This window comes from Pecten maximus, chromosome 7, assembly GCF_902652985.1.
Source record: "Pecten maximus chromosome 7, xPecMax1.1, whole genome shotgun sequence".
Taxonomy (NCBI): Eukaryota; Metazoa; Mollusca; class Bivalvia; order Pectinida; family Pectinidae; genus Pecten; species Pecten maximus.
This window is the reverse complement of record NC_047021.1, coordinates 34,815,442-34,839,384: the sequence shown is the minus strand read 5'-3', so window position 1 is coordinate 34,839,384 and position 23,943 is coordinate 34,815,442. Positions and strand designations below refer to the sequence as shown.

General features: G+C 37.0%; 1 protein-coding gene across 1 annotated transcript; it reads left to right on the top strand.

Annotated features, from left to right (window-relative positions):
• Positions 1 to 26: 26 nt before the first annotated feature.
• On the top strand, positions 27 to 23,943 carry LOC117330675 (germinal-center associated nuclear protein-like). Its single transcript, XM_033889115.1, is given in 31 exon segments — positions 27 to 76; positions 771 to 1,975; positions 2,335 to 2,547; positions 2,983 to 3,144; positions 3,492 to 3,572; positions 4,337 to 4,548; positions 5,426 to 5,588; positions 6,105 to 6,344; positions 6,474 to 6,563; positions 7,024 to 7,166; positions 7,503 to 7,571; positions 8,454 to 8,603; positions 9,322 to 9,593; positions 10,433 to 10,582; positions 10,773 to 10,842; positions 11,767 to 11,967; positions 12,570 to 12,672; positions 13,365 to 13,579; positions 14,117 to 14,274; positions 14,949 to 15,113; positions 15,970 to 16,114; positions 16,116 to 16,512; positions 16,778 to 16,926; positions 17,336 to 17,527; positions 18,198 to 18,452; positions 18,589 to 18,750; positions 19,029 to 19,155; positions 19,595 to 19,793; positions 20,289 to 20,469; positions 21,165 to 21,267; positions 23,179 to 23,943. Coding segments are annotated over 30 exon segments (6,513 nt in total). The 5' UTR covers positions 27 to 76; positions 771 to 825; the 3' UTR covers positions 23,775 to 23,943.

The following is a 23,943-nucleotide window of genomic DNA, read 5'->3' as shown; positions in this document are numbered from 1 at the left end:
AAATTAACTAATTAATAACATTGTCTGCGGACCTATTAGTGGCGGAACCAACATTATTTTTCAAGTTGCTTGAAAAGTGAGTTCGCAAGATTGTTTACATTTCTTACATGTAGAACGTCGTACCGATTACATATGAAATCTTACAAAGCGGATATGTAGTGAAGCATATACACACGTTTTTTGAGGTTATTGAAAATTTGAATGTGTTAAAACAAGGCTTTTTCTGAGGGCTTTCTGGGGCCGTTAATGGAATTATTTCATTTTAAAGTCCAACTTCCAAAATTTGCTGTTTACTCCTGAAAAATCTTTCCCAATTCACCAATTTTCTTCCCAAAATGAGACAAAAACAAAATTGTTCTCAAACCAGTTATAAAAACGTTCCCAAACCAGTCATAAAAAGGCCCTGTAAAATGGATTCACAAATGTGTTTATAAATGTTTTACTGTGTGACTGCCCATTGGATAAATCAAAATGGTTAAAAATGTGTGTAAAAATAGAAATATCTTTGAAATTTTATTTGCAATTGTAGTTAATTATGTGAATATCTCAGCATCATGTGTATAACTCAGCATTTTAATGAGAAAATGCCATTTTGTCGGGTTATTTTAAAGCACTAGTATCACTTACCTGTACCCAATGTCTCAAGTCGGAGTTCTAATTTTATCAGTACAGTAGCTGCTATAGCTACATGTATTGAAATTTTGCAATCTTTAAAATGCCTTGCTTTTTAAAATTCATTAATTGAATTGTATGCTTTTTCTTTAAATTAGCTGCCTAAATGGAAATCAACATGCAACATCAATGATCAACTGAAACCCTAGCAATATGTTTGGTCAAGGCTTTGGTCAGTCGGGTGCAGGAACACCTGTATTTGGACAGGGAGCAACTGGTCAAAGTCAGCCAGCATTTGGTACTGGACAGGCGGCCACTGGTTTTGGCACAAGTGGACAGTCAGCTTTTGGAGTAACAAGCTTAAGCCAGTCAGCATTTGGACAGACACCAACTGGATTTGGAAGTACATCACAGCAGACTAATTTATTTGGTGCAACTACAAGTTCACCAGCATTTGGCAGTTCATCGTCAGTGTTTGGTACAGCTACTAGAGCAACAACTTTTGGTGATGGCCATGGCACCTCTAATTTTGGAATCACATCAACTACAAGTTCTTCAGGGTTTGGTCAAACACCTGCATTTGGTGTAACCACAGGTGCTAGTCCATCAGCATTTGGTATGGCTAGTGCCTTCGGAACTGGCACAACCACCAATGCTCCAGCTTTTGGTTCAGGTCAGACAACTAGTGGATCTTTTGGTAATGCAACAACTTCATCATCTGTGTTTGGCGGTTCAGGATCAAGTACATTTGGCGGCACAGCAAAATCAACCTCTGTATTTGGTGGTACAAACCAAACTGTTTCATCTGGTTTTGGTGGTTCTGCACAGGGCACTAATTCATCTGTATTTGCTAATTCAAACCAAGCCACTTCTACATTTGGTGGTACTGGACAGGGCAGTTCAACATTTGGTAGTGCTGGACATGGCACTTCAACATTTGGTGGTGCTGGCCAGGGCAGTTCAACATTTGGTGGTGCTGGCCAGGGCAGTTCAACATTTGGTGGTGCTGGTCAGAGCGGTTCAACATTTGGTGGTACTGGACAGGGTAGTTCAACATTTGGTGGTGCTGGTCAGAGCGGTTCAATATTAGGTGGCACTGGTCAGGGCAGTTCAACATTTGGTGGCACTGGTCAGAGTGGTTCAGCATTTGGTGGCACTGGTCAGAGTGGTTCAGCATTTGGTGGCACTGGCCAGGGCAGTTCAGCATTTGGTAGCACTGGTCAGAGCGGTTCAACATTTGGTGGCACTGGCCAGGGCAGTTTAGCATTTGGTGGTCAAACAACTTCAGTGTTCAGCAGTACTACAGGATTTGGTACAGTAACAACAGCACAGGCACAAACAGCTTCTGGGCAGCAACAAAAAGGTATAATCTCTGGTAAAATTTCACATATGTTAAAATTTCATAAAACCGTGCGTTTTGATGGTAAACTGAGATACTTTCCTTGATGAAGATAAATTTAATTCATCAATACCGGTACATGTGTTTTATTAATGTAATCAATCTTTTGCCAATAGAACACTACAACATGTGTAACAAAATGTATACAGGTATCCTCTCTCTTTTTTGTTAGAAGTTTAACAGTTTAGTTTGACTTTCAAAAGTGAAATTATTCAAGTATAAACTTTATTTATTTTACAACAGTTGCAAAACAAATTATTCCAGTTTCAAAGAACATTGAACTGATATTTAAAAAATCAATGCAAGTGTTGCTGATTTTACAGATACAGGGTCGACAGCCAGCCTGTTTGGTGGTACTACCACAACCAATGTTTTTGGTGGTTCCTCCAAGACCAGTGTATTTGGTGGCCAGGAGGGGAAAGCTCCGACAGGAAGCACGGCCAACCCTCCTTCACTTTCAGGAGCGACGGGAGATCTCTCAAAGCAGCTGCATCCCCCAAGGACAACATTTATCATCAAGACAACACTGTCAGCAAGTAATTAGAATATGTCTTTTATCATTTTTTGGCCAACACAAATACAATTTTGTACACATTAGTGGTGCTAGTTTACTGAAATCACATAAGTAAGCATTTTCACTTACCTGCAATATATATGTAGGTGGGGGAAGGTATGCTATATTTGGCAAGAATAAACTTGTTGGTTATGACAATAGCAAGATAAGATAATATTAAAATGTTCATTCATTTGTTTTTCGTTAGTTCCTTGCACATTAATTATCATTATGTATACATATTAAACTTCCTTGTTGTCATTACACAAATGAGATGATATAACTCTACATTTAAAGATGCCTTTATCTTGATATTATTTATGAGGAAACACCAGTATTAAATTCCTTACTGCTTACTGTTGTAGCTTTATTGACAACAAAAATAATACTTAACAACTATTTTAAACTTTGCATTAAGCTGGGGATGACATGAAAGGCTCAGGTTCTGGGAAACCTGGAGGGGCTTCTGTGGCCTCACAGGATCAGAAGCTGTTTGGCGCACCCTCAGCTGACCAGAGTGGTTCTGATGTCACTGGCAAGCGTTCGTCTTCCACGCAGCTCTTCAGAAAAACAGGTTATGGTAGCAAAGTCTCTTGTTAGCTGGATTTAGAAAAAGAGGATCTATAAATGATTTACTAATACATGACTGAGTGCAAGAAGATTTTCTTTGATTTTTGTTAAATTTTTGTTGGAAGTATTGGGTGATTTGTCTTGCAATTCAAAAAACTACTTTTTTTCTGATCATTAGTGCTTGAGGTCAAGAGCTTTTTAAAGATTAATGAAGTATATTAAATTTCAGTTAATTTATAAGATTATTGTTATAGCTATTTAGGAATGTTTACAGGTAATTCTTTATTATGAGTGATTAAATATCATTTTATTGAGATCTACTCAAATTTTCATCAAATATATCACTTTGGTTTGTAGGTAACCAAAACCAAGGTCTTTTTGGCAAGGGTGGTACCAGTGACACACGCAAGTTGGGGAGGAAAACAAGTGACGACGCAGGTAATTTATATGTTATCATTGAAGTATCTTCATTTGCAGCAGTGCGTCATGTTCTCAGGAGAATCCATCAATTTAATATGTGATTGAAATCTCGGACTATTGTAGATACTTTCTTAATGCAAATTGAACTACCTATGACCTATGGTGGTGTTCTCTATCAATTCCAGAAACTCTCTATCAGACACTGGTTAGGCATTGTGTCTACATATATCAAATACTTATTCAAAAGTTTTAATTGTTCTGTGGTTTATAAAAATCAAACATTTTGGTATCTACTACAATATGACTTGAATATAGTTATACACTGCTCTCTTGTTCATAAGATTCCAATATCAGGTTTTAAACATGTTTTAGAAAAACAATGAAAGTATGTTCCTGAAATTTCTTCTGTAGTAGTATCAATGGTGACTATCAAATGTATAAATATATACTTTAAGTTAACTTCTTTTAAGGTTTAATATACTAATCACCTGCTACCTACAAGAATTAATGTGTGTTTCTGAAGCCATGTAAGAAGCATCTAGACACTTGAAGGACGTGTGATCACCTTTCACTACAGAACTTGCTTAAACCATTTTTTTGTGGGATAATATAGTGATTTGCTTCTGACTTCAGTCCAAAAACAATTATTCATCCAAATCAGTATTTGCTTTAATGCAAAAATCTGAACTTGTGGAAAGAAAGGTAAAAATCTATCTCGTTGAGAATGGTTTGTAGATTCCACTTTCTGAACAAATTTTGGCACCAATTTGTCTCATTTTCAGATGAAGCTCCGAGGGCAAAGAAGACAATGTTACGCCGACTGTCATCTGTGTCCAGTGATATGTCAGACAAGATAACGATTGTGTGTAGAAATGTGCCAGCTAAATACAACAATGCTAGGGACCTAAGAAGTCACTTCTCAAAATTTGGTCAGGTGAAACGTACTTTTCCAAACACAAGACGACAGCAGGCTACAGTTCACTTCGACACTCACGTAAGTTATTTTAACAGGTAGTGTTCTTCTCGCACTCAAAACCGATCTGATGGAGTAATTTAAAATTTAATTCTATACAGTCGAATCGGTCCAGGTAACCTACTGTATAAGGTGACCCTCTGTTCTAAGGGACCATTTCAATTACCGCCGAGCAGTTTTGCTACATATTTTAAATCGATTAAGTGACCCTCTCTTTATGTGACCAGCTACAACATATTTTCTTTCCTGTGGTAACAATAACTCTCTAATAAGAAATATATGGACAGATATTTGCCTATTGAGTTGATGACTAGTTGATAAGCATGCAGGTTGAATTAGAATAATGGTGGTTTTAGTATATAATATAATAGCCCTTCATTCCATCAGAATGTCTTGTACAGAAATCCCCTCACCCTTATCTTTGATGCAAGTCCAATGTCACTTTATTTGAGTGCATTTGATTCCTTGGTTGATCTTGGTCTCATAAGATCTTAACATATCAACCCTTGACACCAATAGCCCCCACTCTATGAACAGGAGAAGATAATCTCGATCCGGGGTCCACAGTGTCCGAGTAGTTTAAGAGCCCTGACACTTGATCACTAGCCTTCCACGTCTATGTTGCAAGTTCTAACCTCACGTGGGGCAGTTGCCAGGTACTGACCGTAGGCGGGTGGTTTTTCACCGGGTACTCCGGCTTTCCTCCACCCCCAAAACCTGGCACATCCTTAAATGACTCTGGCTGTTAATATGATGTTAAACAAAGTAAACCAAAATGATCTTGATCCTATCAACCCTTAACTCACATGGCTCCCATTCTAACAGGAGAGTATTTAATTCCTTAGTTGGTCTTAGTCCCCAAAACTCTTCATATGCATTGCTTCTACTATATTAACAGGAAGAAGCCGCCAGTGCTAAGCGACATGGCAGTAGGATAGACAACGATATGAACCCAATGGAGATCTTCTGGGGTCGGCACAATGTGACCTCACCTCAAGGGCAAAAACAGGCGGAGGAGTCGACTGGCAGGACTGGTGAACATGGAAAACGGCGGGCCACAGGTATTTATTAATATATTAGAATTTATTTTCTTTAAGCTTCAATGTTTGTGACCTATACTTAGATAGTTAGTTTGCTGTATTCACTGGTACAGATTTAGCTGTAAATGTAGTTTGCTGTATCCATCAATACTGATTTAGCTGTTAATGTTGTTTGCTGTCTTCATTGATACTGATTTAGTTGTAAATGTAGTATGCTGTATCCATCAATACTGATTTAGTTGTAAATGTAGTTTGCTGTATCCATCAATACTGATTTAGTTGTAAATGTAGTTTGCTGTATCCATCAATACTGATTTAGCTGTAAATGTAGTTTGCTGTATTCGTTGATACTGATTTAGCTGTAGATGTTGATGCCAAATTTGCTATAAATATTGATGTTGAGTTTGCTGTAAGCATTTATTCCAAGTTTTCTGCAACGAATAATGCTGAGTTTCCTGTAGCTATTGATGTTGATTTTGCTGTATACTTTGATGCTAAGTTTGCTGTAACTGTTAATATTATATACTTTACTGTCAGATGGCCATAGAGACAGACCTGCACAGTCGTCAAAGTGGATAAAGAGTGAGGTGGACGATGAACTAAGCAGTATGGCTGGTACATCAGACATCAACAGTGGAGCAATGGAAAGGGAGGTGAAACGTCCCGCCCCTCAGACCCGGCCCGCACGGAATCTCAGTCCCATGACACGCACCAGACAAGCCAGTCCCGTCCCAGTGACTCCATCATCCTCTGCCGATGACGTCAAGATAGGAAAAGGTACGTTGTGAAATTTTGATACTTCATTTAGTTTCAGGTCTTGAATTTTTTTTTTTTTTTTTCTGCCTCGGCTGAATCCTGTATATAAATTAGATGTTACCATTACATTAAACTGTGGTTCCCTTATAGATTCCTTGCGGACGTTGACTAATTCCGTGGTTCACACTGTGGCCGACAAGATCCAGATCCTCAAACTCAGAGACAAGATTATCAGACATGGTAGGTTTTCACTTATTTTGTGGAGGAACTTAAGCTAGCCCAGGTTTGATGTGATGTCTCCAGTTTTTCAGCTCCTTCACTTATAGAAAGTGTTTAATTTCAATTACTGGGAGATTTGTAGCTCTGGCACTCCAAAAAGTCTTAAAATAAATCGTAAAATAAAACTGGTGATATGTGTGTCCTGGATATTTTATTATCATGTCTCACGTTTTAATTTTATCTTCACTGACTTTTTCTTTTCCTTTTAAAAACAGAAAATGTTTAGTTTCCATAAAATAAACAAACTCTTTGGGATGTCAAAATATTTTTAGTTTTAAATCCCAGTTTAGAGGTTTAACAAAAAGACGAAAGATATCAAATTTACACCCAGCAAACCATGGTAGGGTTCTAACACTTCAGACTCTTGACTTTCATGTTCTAAAATGTTGTATTTCTGTACAGTAATATTTTCCCCTTTCAGGGCGTACAAAACAGTCGAGTTTGGCCACAGCCAAAGCATTCGTAGGAAATTGTCCTGATATGTGTCCTGAGATGGAGCGCTATGATAGACAAGAAAAACGACGTCTTCACCCATTTGAAACTTTACAAGGAGTTGAATTACAGGTGAGGAAAATTGGAGTGTGGTTAAGGATCCATTATCATCCTGGAATTGTAGACAATATAGTGACAATGGTTGTTAAACATTAGTATGAAATTATTCTTTGAGCAAATTTTCACATCAGTTTTAATTAAACCTTAAATATTATTCTTATTATTAATAATTTTCATTTTGCGTTATTAGTAAAGAATTCATTTAAAGAATATTTTTCTATTGTTTTTCATATTTTCAAAAAACTATTCAAAAATTTCAAGTATGGCATTTAGGAACTGTCATGCTTGAAAGAAATCTCCAATTTACCGTAAAATCTATTGTTGTAAAGCCTATTTGTATTGTTACAGCCTGGAATGAACCCCATAGCGGATCACCTACGAGCTGTGAAGGAGTACAGTAGATCCTCTGCAGATCAGGTCATTTTCTATCCTTCCTCATATCTACTAGGGCCTCACATCCGTGTGTCCTTCCATCCATTCTAAACTTTCTGATCAGCTTCATAAGTTTTACCATAACCAGGCATGCTTATATTGTAAATTTGTTTCTGTCAAGATCATAATCTGTCATCGCCACCAGTGTTGTCCTGCTTTGTTATTCTGTAACTCCTTCAAAATGTCTTGACAGAATTCAACGAACATCAGGAGTTTCTTAATCAGGGCATGTCTACATACCATATAGTTGTCTCAGATTCCATTTCAGCTTTTGATAGTTTAATCTATTTTATAAGTTAATTTTACTGTCATATTTCCAAGTCCTTTTTAGAAAATTGTCAGGATGCTAAATGCTATAAAATGTTCTACAATAAAAACTATCTGTAAGGTGTAGCCTTGTTAAAATTAGGAATGCTATATCCCATTATTTAGAAAGGAAGACCTGTCAGGAGAGATGTTTTATCTCCCAGGTCAGGGCTTTTTCTCACTGGTTTGGGATGGGGTCTTTTTGTCTCTTTATGGGAAGAAAATTGGTGAATTGGGAAAGATTTTTTCAGGAGTAAACAGAACATTTTGGTAATTTGGCTTTAAAATTAAATAATTCCACTTGGGAAATGCGACAATTGTAGTGGGGCCCATTGACGGCCCCAAAAAGCCCTCAGGAAAAGCCCTGCAGGTCAGGATGTACATTTCGTCTTTTTCTGACAGACATACTAAATACATCTAGGTCTTGGAGATACCCCTGTTTGGAGATATATGTTGTTTTCTAGTCACACTTTATAAACAAAATATTTTATTTCTCTTGTGGAGGAAAAAGACTGTTTTAGACAGTTCCCTTTGAGATATATCTGATTTTTTGGCCACCAGGAGGAGCCACTTCCCTATGAGTTACGCCCCGTATCAGTACTGGTGATGACAATGAATTATCTGCTGAGTGAGATAGCAGACAAAGGAAGTGACGGGACGTGGGGAGATTGGTTTGACTTCCTGTGGAATCGTATGCGAGGCATTCGTAAGGTAGGCAACAGAACATGACATCATAGAGACTTACTGATGGACAGTTTGTGGTGTTCTTATCGTCGGCACAATAAAGTTAATTTTAACTGATTTTGTATCATGTGGAATTGTATGACATATTTACTAGACTAATGGGAGACTAAAAATAAAGGTATTTTAAGGTTGGCATTTGTATTTGAAATAAACTTGTTAATGAAAACAACAGAAAAGTGATGTTTGATCGATACAAGCTGTCCTGAATAAATTACATAAAAGGCCATAAAAAAATGCTTCAAGATATCTGTTTTGATTAAGTGAACAGAGTATATTTTACGTATGATTTTTACTGTAGTAACTCAATTTTTACTTGAGCTTATCAGCGTCTATGAGTTACAAGAGTTTTGGATAACAAAGTTTGACTGTGCCTGTAAAATTCATCAACAACTTTTAAGTCCCTACAGAGGTAATACATGTAAGGGCTATTCCAGTAAAACATCTACCCCACTCCAGGACCCCAGGTTCGGTTAAGGGGTACCACCCATAGAATTTATTGAATAAATTACTAGATCTTATAGAAATTCAACCATGGATAGAAGTGATTTATTTTGGATTCCTGGGGTCAGGTAGATATTTTAATGGACTAGCTCTAATTTATCTAAGTTTAATATTTGAAAAAATGGTTTGGTTTCTCATTGTTGGTAATGATATACTGTACAATGTAAAGGTTCATCGGTTGTAGGATATTACACAACAGCAGTTGTGTGACGTCCACACAGCAGAACTCCTGGAGAAGTGTGTCAGATTCCACGTGTTCTGTGCGGAGCGTCTCTGTGAAGAAGACATGTTCTCATTTGATGAAAAAATCAACAACGAGAACATGACAAAATGTTTGCAGACCCTGAAGGAACTTTACCATGATCTGTTGAAGAAACACAATACATACTGTCGTAACGAAGCCGAGATCAGGGCCTACATGATCCTTATGAACCTGAATCAGGGTGATATCCTAAGGTTTGACACTTTAGTAACTTATAAGGGTTTTGTTAGTGATCACTCTCACAAACGTAGACTCCTTTAGACTTAATTATAACTGGCGATCACTCTCACAAATGTAGACTCCATTAGACTTCACGTAACTGTGGTTTTTAAATGCCCTGCCGGGGAAACCAGGGGAACTATAGGTTTCCTTCCGTCTTTATTCCTTGAGGGATTTTGACCCAAACTTCACACAATGATAAAGGACCTTAATATCTGGAACATATTAGAGTTTCAGGGTATTTGGGTCAAGGTCACTGTTACTGTTTCTAGTGGGGCCGGTATGCTTGCCAAAAAAGAACTCACATTTATTATTAATCAACAGTTAATTATTGTTATACTACAACATATTTTCAAGTGAACTAATGGGATTAAAAAAGGGGTTTAGTGATATCTTTAAAAATGCACAACAATTTTCAAGAGAAAAATCTGTGATAATTAGCTTTCTTGATCTTTTTGTATATTATTACTCTTTCATAAAGTTATCATACTTCCAGATCAAAGTTCAAATCAGAATTACTATCAAAAAAGGACTTTGGTGTAGTCTGTTTTAGAATATGTGACAGATGTTAGAACATTGTTGAAGTATCTTAAATTTGCAAAACAATACAAGTTTTTGGTTTCAATGTTTAATGGTTTTAAATATCGAAGAAAATGTATATGATTTTCGCAGAAATTGCGGAAAAGATGACAATTGGCAAAATAACATAATTTTCAAGATGTCTTCACTGTTACACTCTGTTTTCAAAGATAGCAAAAAATGAACTCAATGAATTTATATTGATAGAGATTTCTGTTTGTTTCTGTCTCGTCAGGGAAACACAGCAACTGCGAGCAGATGTAAGGAACTCCATTCATATTCGTTTTGCACTCCAAGTGTATTCGGCTCTCAACAGTCACAACTACGTTAGATTTTTCCGACTCGTACGTGATGCTTCATACCTCAATGCCTGCATCATGCACAGGTAAGTGTTTGTCCTGAAGTGTGTGTTAACCTTTTATGATGCCTAGTTATATATGTAGCATCGTAATTATGCATAGGTTTTTGCATTCATCAATTTTATCTGTAAAATGAAAAGTCTTTAATAGGAAATTTCAAACTTGTTTTTCAATTTCACTAATTTGATAATTTTTTTTTTTTCATTCATTGCACAGGTATTTCACTCAAGTCCGCGGCGGAGCACTAAAACGAATCTTATTTACCTGTGGGAAGGGACAGCACAAGGTATGAAATATAACAAACTGTATGACATCTGTAGACAGACGACCTGTCAAAATATTTACACTGTAGACATGAAATTGACATTGTAATTTATCCTATTGTTTAGTTGTGTTATTACAAGATTATATTCATATAGGGAAGAGGTCAGAATTGGATTTCTCTTACCCTGGACAGGGATATCCGCAGTTTTACTGGGGTGAGGGAAAAGACAAGCTACACATGCTCTTTTCATGTTCTCAACAATTGTATTTCGTCTAGTCAACAATATCATGACATCGCAGCAACGGTACAATGAAGTCACGTCGACAATTCAATCACATCACATCAACATTTCCTTGCATTGATATAACGTCAATATTAGATACATTAGAGGGTAAACAGTGTAAGAGAAAAATAACAGAATCTTTCACCCCCTTGGGGGTGAGACAGGGGAATCTCAACTCTCGGGGTAAGATAATTTAGCTGCCAAACACTCGACAAGCCTCGTGTTTGGCAACTCAAGAATCTTCCACTTGGGTTGAGATTCCCCTTTCTAAGTGATTTAATAGGAGCATCCAAGGCATTAAGATTTCATGTACAGAAGAATGTGGCCTATCTAATCACCACACATCAGAACTGCCATGTCCCCCATGTAACATGTTTTCCTGTTTTTATTAAATCACAGATATCCAAACATTCACATCACCAAACAAAGTGTCCTTTGAGTGGTTAGGTTATGTCATGTGTTCTAATGCTATAGAAAACAATGCTCAAAATTAATGGATTATTAGAATTAAAAATTATAAAGTATTGTTAAGATATCTTGATTTTACTTCATGTTTCAATGATAACAAATACGATAAAGACCACATGTTCAATTTGAAAAATCTGGTGCTGTGATGAAAAACTACTTACCATTAATTTTTGTTTCATTGTTTCTTATTACAGTATGCTATAGATAATCTTGTGAGAATCCTTGCGTTTGAGAACAGCTCCGAGGCAGCCGACTTCTGTCAGTTTTACGGACTGAGGGCCAACACCAGTACAGTAATCTTGAACCGGTCCGACTTTATACAACCAGAGAATAACTGGCTTCCTCGACGAGCAGAAAGACTGATTGAGTCAAAACGTCTCGTCAGCATCGGGGAGGTGAGAATTATCTAACTTTATATGAACATTGTTTAATACCATATAAGAAAAGGAGATTGACTGCCAGGCAGATTTGAAAATTTCAGAAGAAAAATGACACAGATGTCCAAAGCCTCTCTGGAAATGGCATCATTACTTTGAAAGGAGACAGCATTATCAAGTCAGAAAATATTGTCACATGATCAATTTGTTGTTGGCTGTCATGCAACGGCTGATAAAGCAAAATGAACAGAAAAAATCGAACTCATGAACTTCTTAAAATCATTGGTATGAAATAATTAGAAGATGTCTCCGAGATCTTTATTTGTTTGCTGGGTTTATCACCCCATGAACAGCCAGTTTCTATTTGAGACCAGTTCTCCTTGTAGTAGCTGGTGGCTACTTCACTGAATAACATGAAAATGGCCCATCATATGTCATCCATTGCAGCTGAGGTAAAGTGTCTTTGCCAAGAACACACCCACAACAACATAGGATGGTATGTTATCTCATTGTATCGGGCAAGGAATCAAAACAGCCACCTCGGATCTTCACCGGAGATTGCATGTCCTGTTTGAAAAAATACTTTTGTCCATCAATTTAATTTGCTTTGTATATTACAGGTTATCAACGGAGCAGCTCTGTCACCAGTTAACTTACCTACTCCATCTTTTAGTTTTGATGATAATGGCAAGTTTGTGGCTAATATAGGTGTGTCTATGACAGGTGAGTATTTTACTGGACAAAGCACAGGAAAATCTTTTCTCAAATTTATTATTCGCAGGTCGTGAAATGTATTACCATATTTATATCATATATCATTATATATTATATTTCACTGCCTTCACTAAGGATCAAAATCTGGAACTTATGAGTATTATGCTCAACCCATCGAGCTAAAGAGCTAAGCAATATATACCATTTGAAACATTTCAAAATCTAAAAATTGGACGAAATGGTCAACATTTAGCAAATATATTATGATGCAATGATGAACAAATTTTGGCAAACTTTAACAGACTGATAGCATTTTATTGCCTTTGTGAGTAAAGATTATTTAAAACTTGGACATTACATCTACATGCTCATGAGTCTATGAAAAATTTTCATATTTATTTCACTGATGCAAATGGTAAGGCTACACCAGGGGTCATACAAGTTGTAACTCAGTATATATCAAATTCTGTTCATAAATGAATTAATGAAATGTTGAATTGCCAAAATATTAAGTGTATACTGCAATCAACAAAATCATAGTTAAGCTGAACTACCAGCGTGAAAAGTGCTATGATTAGATAAACAATTAAATATGAATTTTGCAATAACTAAAATTGATATTTATTGAGTCCCATACAAAATGTTGTGTCCATCTCAGTAGCATGTCATTTGTAATATTTATGAATAAATTTCTGTTTCAGATATGGTAGACTCCCCTTCTGTTTTATCAGATAAATTAGAAGTAGATTCCATGCCACCCACTGTTGCCCCACCTCCTTACCCTGGACCAAGCTATAGTCAGCCTGGGAATAAAGTGGAAGCAGGCCTGGAATTCAAACCACAAATACCCTCCCAGTCACTGCCAACAGCAGTTACACAGCCTGTCCAACCAAAACCACAGAAGTTCACCAACCAGGTACATTCAATATACAGGTCGTAACCTCCATATGTGACAGTACAGGGCATAAACAAGTACCCTTTGTGATAATTTACGTGAGCATCATTTGAACTCATTCACAAATATTGCCTTTCATGTAACAGCAGTATATTCATAGTTCTTTCTCTTGCAGCAAAAAAAAAAAATTTAAATATGCTGCTTTTTCACCAAAATTATATTTTCTCTCATTCTGATGAATGCTTGATGTATAAATTGTATACATCTGTTTTCTTGTCAGGCAGTCAAATTCAAAATGACTTTCAAAATTTCTACACGTTTTGAATTTAAGTCAAATTCAAAATGACTTTCAAAATTTCTACACATTTTGAATTTAAAACAAATTGTGTTTTTGGCTCCTTTCCATCATAACCAAAAAAAGACAAGCATTCTACTTCTTTGGTTATGGAATCAATAATATTGGAAAATACAGTAAAAATTTAAAACTCAATAATTGTTGTGGGCTAATAGCAGAAATTAACTAGTTGTTTGAGCAGTAGAGTATGTTGATGTGTTTAGGATGTGAAGGAGTGTGCCAAAATGCTGTTCTGGGAGGTCATTGACGAGTTCTGTGGTCAGGCGTCGAGGGAGACATACAGCGAAGTACAGACTTACCTTGACCAAAGTCACGTCATTGTACACTCTCTGGTGGAGGAGGTTCTTCACGAAAATGTCAGGTAAGTGGTTAGTCGGACACAAAAATGTCAGGTAAGGGGTCAGTCTGACACGAAAGTGTCAGGTAAGGGGTCATTCTGACACAAAAACGTCAGGTAAGGGGTCAGTCTGACACAAAAGTGTCAGGTAAGTGGTCATTCTGACACAAAAACATCAGGTAAGGGGTCAGTCTGACAGGAAAGTGTCAGTTTAGGGGTCAGTCTGACATGAAAATGTCAGTTAAGTGGTCAGACTGACTGGAAAACATCAGGTGAGGTATTAGTCTGACATGAAAATGTCAGGTAAGGGGTTAAAAAGTAAGGGTCAGTCTGACATGAAAAAATGTCGGGTAAAGGTCAGTCTGACATGAAAACATTGGGTAAAGGGTCAGCCTTGTCACAAATACGTCCGGTTATGATGGGTCAGTCTGACTCAAAAACGTCAAATAATTGGTCAGTTCTTTACAAAAACATCACCAACAAAGAGTCATTCCAAGTTTGATGCTAGGTAAAATTGTCAAGTGGAGACTACCATGATCTGAACATTTCCCATCATATGCCTGTAGAAAATGCTTGGTCTTGGAAATATTCAGAAATCTGTCTCCACCATTAATGATGTTGGTGACCATCTATAAGCATGATTATAACAGTCTCACACACATCTTTAATCTGTATGATATACAATTGTTATATTACAGTGCCCTGTCTATAGCCTATTACAATGAGATCCAAGTCCTACGTCAGCGCCAGCTCAAACAGGAGAGGGAAGCCACACTGAAGAGGGCCATGGCCACGCTTGTCTCCGAGGTCATCAAGGACGTGACCAATCAGGAACTGCTCAACCTCGCCACAGCCAAGGTCAGGTATGTAAAATGCTGATTCCAGGAAGGTCAAGGTCAATGTGTACATCAGATCTAAGTTCAGGGGGGTAATGTATCGAATTCAAAGAGGTCAAGGTCAATTTGTATGTCAGGTCAAAGGTTAGTATAATACTGACTCTAGCAGGGTTCGAAATTAACTCCTTATAGCAAAATGCCAGTTAAATTGCAGGAAATGCGGGTTAAAATGTTGTCTACTCTCAAATTTTTGCTAGTATGTTTTTCCTGATAATCTGTTCATATACGTGATACATGAGCATAATTAGTAAAAATATGAGTGGAAAATAGATACCAATATTAGAAATTATGATTTTATGACGAATGAAATCTTTCCAATAATTGGTGTGATTCCTGTATTTTCTCTAGTTTGCTTTGTATCAAAATTAATGTAAACACTACTATAAAGTTTGCTAGTTCAAAAATTCAAAATTTTTAGGCACTCGCAATGAATTGCTCGTGACGAAAAAAGTTAATTTCGACCCCTGTCCAGTAATGTTAAGGTCACTGAATTTCACAGCCAAGAGTATGTCAAGCTGACTTCTGTAAGTTCATTATGTATTAACCAAGTCATATAAAGGTCATACTGATTCAAATAATGTCAAAGTCAAGAAATGTCATACTAAGAACATTAGCCATTTACATTTCCAGTCATGTTTTGGAACGTCTATTGTTATTACTTTACTGAATAGTATGTAAAGTCGAGCCTATCTGTAAAGGCCACTCATGAGACCAGAGAGATGCAGCCTTTAAAGTTTAAGACAGGTTTGAATATATATCCTTTGATAATTAATGATCAGTTCTAAGATTTGGATGAAGATAAATTTACTGTTCTAACCCTCAGGGAGGTCAAGGCTGAACTGAAGGAGCAACAGAAGGCTAGGTGTTCCATAGATGTCGGTGATGACATTGTAGAGGATGCAATGGGAGAACTGGTACAATCTGTAGCCGCAGATGTCTATCAGAAGGACGTGGTGGAAAGACTGGAGAAAACTCGCAGATATTGAGAAATGCATCCAGCTCAGAATAGCTGGCAGGTTCCTTCAGGTTTGGAAAAAGGAATTCTCTGCACGACAGAAACTAAAACGTGGCATGCTCACCTTCCCGTCTGCTCCTAGTATGGACTCAGCAGCGGAACAGATCAACATGCTTATCCCCGACAGGAGAGAGGATGGAATCATAGGAAACAGTTTCTCCATCAGTAGTGATGGCAGGCTCTCACTGGCATCATCCATAGAGCTGTCCAGTCAAAGATGGGTTGGTGCAAAGCTTCTAAGTGCCCATGAATTATACCAGAATCTTTGTCACTGCAAGGCTTGGCAGCCTTTTGATATTGTGAAGCTTGTGGGAGGAAATGTACAGAAAATCCTTCACAGAAAACTCAAAGGTAAATGTAGCATTTTATGTAAAGTAAATACTAATCTGTATTACTTTGGAAGGGCAGTTGTTAAATAGACCATATTCTTCTTAGATTTCATTTTCAATATATTTCATAACTTTTTGCAAATTTAAAAAATGGCAAAAAATTCAAACTCTTTGTACCTTTGAGCTACATTATATTACAAATTTTTGTTAATAATATCAAAATTACCAAAGAATGAAATCTTCATCAACTAAGGAGTGTATGTTACTGAAGTATGCTGTATTTACAGGTGATCGACCAGCCCCAATCTACTGGAAGTTGTTGCTATCCCTGCCAGATCCCGATACCTGTGACACAGAGGGGGACAAAAACGCAACTGGTCATCTCAACCTCTGGCTAAGGTCAAAGTTCTCAAAAAGTTCAACGGCTACAGGTCAGGTAAGTGGTAGATTTACACATGTTTACATTCACAAATTATTCACATCATTGTCATATCAAGGAGTAATTAAAAGAACTCAAATCTTACTATATTATCCTCAAATCAGCCCTCTCTTCTAGAGTATAAAATTAGAATTAAGGTTTTGTGAACCACTTTTAGCATACTATTTTTGATGATTCTGCAAAAATAGAAAAGAAGTGTGTATTTGTGGGCCAGGACTTATTTGTGAATAATTGCAGTGGTGAGATCTAGAAGTGAATTCATAAAATTTTCTCAGAACTTCAATTGGTTTTATGGTAATTTCTTAAATAAGGAATGCACAAAAATATGGTGTACTGCATAGGTGAAAATCTTAATAGTACATTAAAAATTACAATATTTCTGTACACATGATAACTATATGTATAGGAGGAAGTGCTGAGTCTGTACAAGGCTGACCTGATGGAGGATGACAACACCTCACCATGTAAACTGTGTGTCTGTGTGAGAGCCATCAAGGGGCCACAACCCCGTAGGGGCAGACAGGGTGTGGAGGACCTGATGGGGGTCAGCGGGATCATCCTGGTCCTACCCCCGGGCATGGAGGATGATCCGGATTCTGTAAGTATGAGGGATGGTATTCCAGGTGTAGGTTTACCTCGGCCCTACCCCCGGGCATGGAGGATGATCCTGATTCTGTAAGTATGAGGGATGGTATTTCATGTGTAGTTTTACCTCGGCCCTACCCCCGGGCATAGAGAATGATCCTGATTCAGTAAGTATGAGGGATGGTATTCCAGGTATAAGTTTACCTAGGCCCTACCCCCGGGCATGGAGGGTGCCCCTGATTCTGTAAGTATGAGGGATGGTATTCCAGGTATAAGTTTACCTCGGCCCTACCCCCGGGCATAGAGGATGACCCTGATTCTGTAAGTATGAGGGATGGTATTTCATGTGTTGTTTAACTCGGCCCTACCCCCAGGGAGGATGATGATGCTGACTATGAGTTTATGTTTGATCCTTGTAACATCAGAGCTGACCTTGTGTGTGACCTTTATAACCTTACAGTTGCCCTATTGTATGACCTTTAAAGCCTTACAGTTGAGCCAATGTTTGACCTTTACAACCTTATATATAGCTGACCATGTGTTTGACCATTGTAATCTCATAGTTGGACCTCGGTTATATTTGACAATATGAATTGACCCTGTGTTTGTAACCTTATAGTTAACCCTGTGTTATAATTTGCCCTACAGTTGACCTTGATAACCTTGTGTTTTGCTAACTTCAGATCTACTGGAAAAGAGTGCGTCAGAGGTTGGACAGTCTACTTGAACTGAAGCCGTGTAGACCAGCAGTGTCTCTGGTCATCCTTTGTCCAGTGTCCACAAGTCAATCTATGGTCACTGACGATCTGGTCCGGCAGAACATCATGGACACATACCTTAATCTGGACAAAGTGTCCAATGTCTACATACTCGATGTAGATTACAGAGATGACCTTGAAATGGGATTCGACCTTGACAGTTTGTCATTATCAGCAGAGGTAAGCAATATTACATCTTTATTTCAACTACAATTCAAATGCAATCTAAACATTTCAGTTCATCAAAATAATATAAAAAAAAAAAGAATAAGGAACTGGTAATCCTGATTGTACTGGACATTTCGTTTTCCGACAGCTTGGGGAGGCAGTACAGTGGCTGGGAGAGGAATACCCCAGCTCGCCACAACTGTGTGTTAACTACATACGGGACTTCATTGACTCCACCATTCATAAGCACTTCTACACCCGCGTACTCTACAACCTCAAACAGAGGAAGGTCAATGGCTGTTTACATCAGGTAAAACCAATGGAAGGTCTCTAATTGTATAAATAAAAAAATATTGCAAATTGCATATTTTCTATCAGGTTATAAAATGACATGGTATATAGCACTGTCCACCGGGACTTGGAACACAATTCAATTCTATGCAAGACCAGACTAATGTCTTTGAAATTGTATTTTTAATATACTACAGTATATGTATTATTGAAAATTATATTGTAATTAGAAAAATAAAATCTTCACATGCATTTAATTAAGCGGTTCTTTGATATATGCCTGTTATTTTGTTACAGAGGCCGAGCGACCTGCTGACACTGTATAATGATGTCATTCGTCACATGGGAGAAGTGATTACCTCCCCTAGACTTCTCGACATCTCCTGGCCTGTCCCAGAGTTCAGTCGTTCAAACACTGTTGAAGGTCAGATATCCAGAATTCATTGTATTGATTCAGTATGTAAAAACTGGGTTAACAATGCCTATAGATTTGAGAGAGGGGCACATAGATATTTTCAGGGACAGCTAGTTGTGACATTGTTATTAACTACACAAAATTTGCTTATGTTCTAGTTGTTATAGATATAGTGATAACAAACTTGGATAGTAGGTTGCTTTGTTGATAGAAAGCGCAAATGCTCTGGCCATTTTAAAACATGATGTTTTGGGTAATGTATAATATAATAATTATATATATTTACACGCATAGCTGTATCAAATAATGCTAATTGCAGCAGATGTTTTAAAAGTGATTAATTGATAAGATAGCCTATATCCATAAGGGAGATAACCCTAACACAAATCACAAATAAGAAATATTTTGTATAAGGTATCATATCCCCTTAAACGTTTTGACATTTCAGGGCTTCCCACTCCCTACTGGAATGATGAGGATCACCTTGAGTATCTGGGTAGCATCATCCAGGAACTGGAGTTACCATGGCTACAGGATATTGACCTAGAAAACACAGACTGGTCAGAGGTGTGTGATGAGATTTGGGCCTTTGTCCGAAGTGTGGCTGCAGATGACCAGGGGTCAGCCAAGGTGGATCTTGTTTCCAAGTAAGTTTGGCTTTGAAAAATAAAATTATAAAAAAATAAGAAGAAAATTACTATGGACCACTTCGCAAGTGTTGTCAATACCAGATTCTCGTTTCATTTGTCAGATGTGAAAGGCATATATAGTTCATAGGGTTATAAAAGTCCTTTAATTTCAGCCCATGTCTGGAAAAGTCTTGAAATTCAATGACATCCATTAAATGTCTTGGAATTTGACCGAAGTGCCTTGGAAAGTCTGTGAATTTATAGCTTTAATGTTGAAATGAACTAAAGCAAATGATTTAGTTTCCTGAAATATTCACAAAATCAATGTCACAACAAGATTGTGGGATATAGTCTTTTCCTTTGTTGCAATATTGCTATACGCAAATGATTCTGGTACATAATTTTACAACATTCCAACATTCAACATCTATGTGGATCCCTGTCCTGGAAGAGTTGGGGAAATCGATGAACCATGAAATGGTATGTCAATGTTTTATTTTGAACTCTTGACAGAATGCGTCTGCTGCTGAAGATGATACGTCGAGATTTTGAGGACACCTGTTACCTAATGGAGGGAGAAAACCGTTGTGAGCCGAGTTTTGAGAATGTACCGTGGACAGACGTGATCACTGCCTGTATAGAATATAGGATGGCATCCGTTAGTTTTACAGACCCACAGATGGAAGATTTAGAGGTCAGTCTCTGTCCAGAGGTCAGACCTAACTGTACTCGGTCCATGACCTCGGGAATGGCGGTCACTACTGGATTGATCCATCTTAAATTTTCTTTTCCTTTGTCCCTTACTAGTACTTTCTTCTACTTTGGTTATCCTGGTGAAAAATTTGATTAAACACAAATTAGAGTCAGCATGAATTAATCACAAGGGGATTAAATACAAGCCTATGCTGGTTAGTAATTTATCATCATGTGGCTGTATAACAAAATGGCTGACTAATCTAATTTCAAATCTCCAGCTGGGAAATGATTGTAGAATGTCAGAAAACTTTGTTACAAATGCATGGTGTTGCTTTAAAATCTACAATGGCTGTTTGATATATAGATATCTCGCAGTTAACCACGATTGATTTTCAATTTACTCCCTGAAATATTGAACCAAACAACGGTGGTGGACACTACTGTGGAGGGAGGGGTGACATCACATTTTGTTAGTGTCAAAGTACGCCAATTCATTCAGGCCTCATTCTTATTTTGTTTGATGGATAAAAACAGAGTTCCAGTTGAGAATGGATTCTAGTTCAGATATGACCAATACAAAATACTATTTTGCATCCTTTCAAATTTACATGATACTGTATCATAATGTCTTATTAATATCTGTGTATCTGTATTGTTATATTTAAAAAAAAAAATGAAATTTTTGTTTTACAGTCAGATGACCAGGAGTTGAAAGTAGTGTACTTCAACAGCCACTTGAAGGCTTACAAACCTCCTGATAGCTGGACCTACCTGGAGAGTCAGCGAGATATCACAGGTACGAAAACACATTTCACACTAATATGACATAAAAGGTTTTTTCTTGAGAACTTTTGGCAGCACACCTGTATGGATGGTCTTTGTTGTGAGGTCTTTCACATAATCTCGAATGTTGGGAGTTACATGACAAAGTATGATGGTGTTTGATCATAGCCATTGTCCCATTGTGGGGTCTCTCTTCACATCAGTGGTACCAGAATAATTTGGTGTTAGGGACTTTGTTTTAGTCTAGATGAATTTTTGTAAGTTGCTTGTTTGAACAGTAAATAGACTTGTCTGCTTCAAGTTTCTTTTGTAAGATTATCTGTATAAAACAAAGTTATCAATTTTTAAACAATGGGGAAATGAGACAGAGTCCTTGGACTAAATTTGGTCATGGGATGACAATTTGATAATTTGGGATACAGTGCTCTAATTGTTTTGAATTTTAATTTTGCTTTCAGATATAGTTCTTCAATTTTTTATTTCTATGCTATGTATTTCATATGCAGTTCTTCTGGATTATTTTTACTATTTACTGCAGTAGAAAAAAGTGGTCATGTTATTGACAAAGGAGGTGGTGCATGGCGGCCCACGGCCGAATCTTATTTTATGCATGATATTATGATAGACTTTTACCAAATACATGTCATTTTAGACACTAAAACGAAAATTGGCAAATGCTGTATACGCAGCGCCACCTAACATGGTTTCTGTAAAAAATGTGTACCCTCCCTATTAAATTCAATATGTTTCTCGTACAAAAGTACTTGATAAATTTCATATTGCATTGATATTCTCATGTGATGTTATATTTTATAAAAACATGTGTGCTTAGTATGAATTTGTATAATAGAAAGTGTAATTACAGCTTTTTTAACAAAATTATCAGTAAAAAATTTACCTTCTTGAAATTTTCTTTTATTTGTTAAGTAGATAAAATGTAATAATCGTTGGAGTACTATCAAATTTTGCTTTTAAAAAACATGTTTGCATATTAATCTTAATACACAACCAAAACAAATCATCAAAAATTACTGGATAACAAAAGATTTTTGCATACAAAGAAAGGTCATGAAGTAAATTGTATTAAAAAACCAAGGGTTAAAAAGGAGCACCCTGTCTGACACAAGCAGTAAAGCAGTAAAATAATGTTTAGTCGAACGTTTTGATGTACCTTTTGTAGCATTTGCCTCTATTTTTCAGTACTTTCGGTACTTTGATATGTTGTCCAAAATTTGGGGTGTATGAATTTAACATAATAAAATCTTGGCATATCCAGTAATTCACAAAATAAATTTGTTTCATTAAATGTTTATGAATATCCAAAGATTATTTCTAACCGGAAATTTTGATAGTACTCCATTCATAACTTTGTGGTATTAGACTTTAAATGAAAAGTTAAAAACAATGATTTTCCCAAAGAAGACATCAAATTAGGCTGAAATTTAATGTTAGTGTCACGGAGCGTGATGATTCATATACAAAGTTAAACCTTAAACAAATGGGGTGAATTTGTTTCACAAATAGGAAATAAAAATGTGTTCTATAATAATTAGTGGTCAAAACATTAGCTTCTTATGCAGTTTGATGGGGAAATAATGAAATCACCAAAAAAAGAATATATACATTGAGGAATGGAAAATAATTCCTCCCACATAATCGGGGATATTATGCTTTTGACAGAAATATGTTTCCGGGAAAAAAATCGCCGTGGGCCGATTTAGCCCTCCTATGCACCACCTCCTTTACAGTTGCCATATTTTGTACATTTGTACCTGGTACTAGAAATCTTGTTATGTTTACATGGTAATTTCCACACGTCAGGTAAAAACAACAACAAAAAAACATTTTATAGAGGTGTATGAGTACTCAGGTGACCAATAAAATACCTTAAAATGGCCATAACTAACATTTTATTTCTTAACAGGTCTTCCATCCTTGAACAACACCGTACAGACTGCCGTAGACAAAGCTCGGGAGGCTAAGCTAGAACAGAGTAGGAGACAGGACAGATTACAGGACTCCCATGTGACGTCCACATCATGTGCTAATATTGACCTTGACCCTTTGTCACAGGAGGAAATGGCAGCCAAGGAAGACACCTGCCGTCTGCTTGAATCTGTTAAAACTGAACGCCGCGAATCTCAGAAATTTGATCGGTATCTTCAAAAAGTTTTGAATGAATTTGACGCAGATAGCCCAGACCAAACATTCGATAGAAGTAGTTCGTTGTTGTTCAATCCCAATTATACTGTACCTCCAGAATTCATGGATGCTTCCGGAATAGAGCCTTCTGTGTTTGGTGACTGTATTACTCCTAAGCGATACAGTTCAGATCTCCCCAGAATTTCTGCCTTCAAGCTGCTGGATACTTCAACTGCTGACCAGTCAGCTTTGGAGACAGTTGAAGCAGGTGGTGTGTCTGACAAACTGGCAAAGTTAAAAGAAGAAATAGTGCTATGTAGGAGATCTAGTGACATATTTGAACAGAAACTTCAGCTTTTGATTGATGATGGACTCTAGAAAACTTTTGTTAATTTTTTGGTTACGTATCTCTGTTACATACTTGGTAAATATGCTTTACACGGAAATCGAGTGCTAGAATGATGGTGTGTAACGAGGACTGCAAGGAAGTATATATATATATATGTTGATCAAGATCATGTACAAGAAATAAATTTGTTCATCAAAA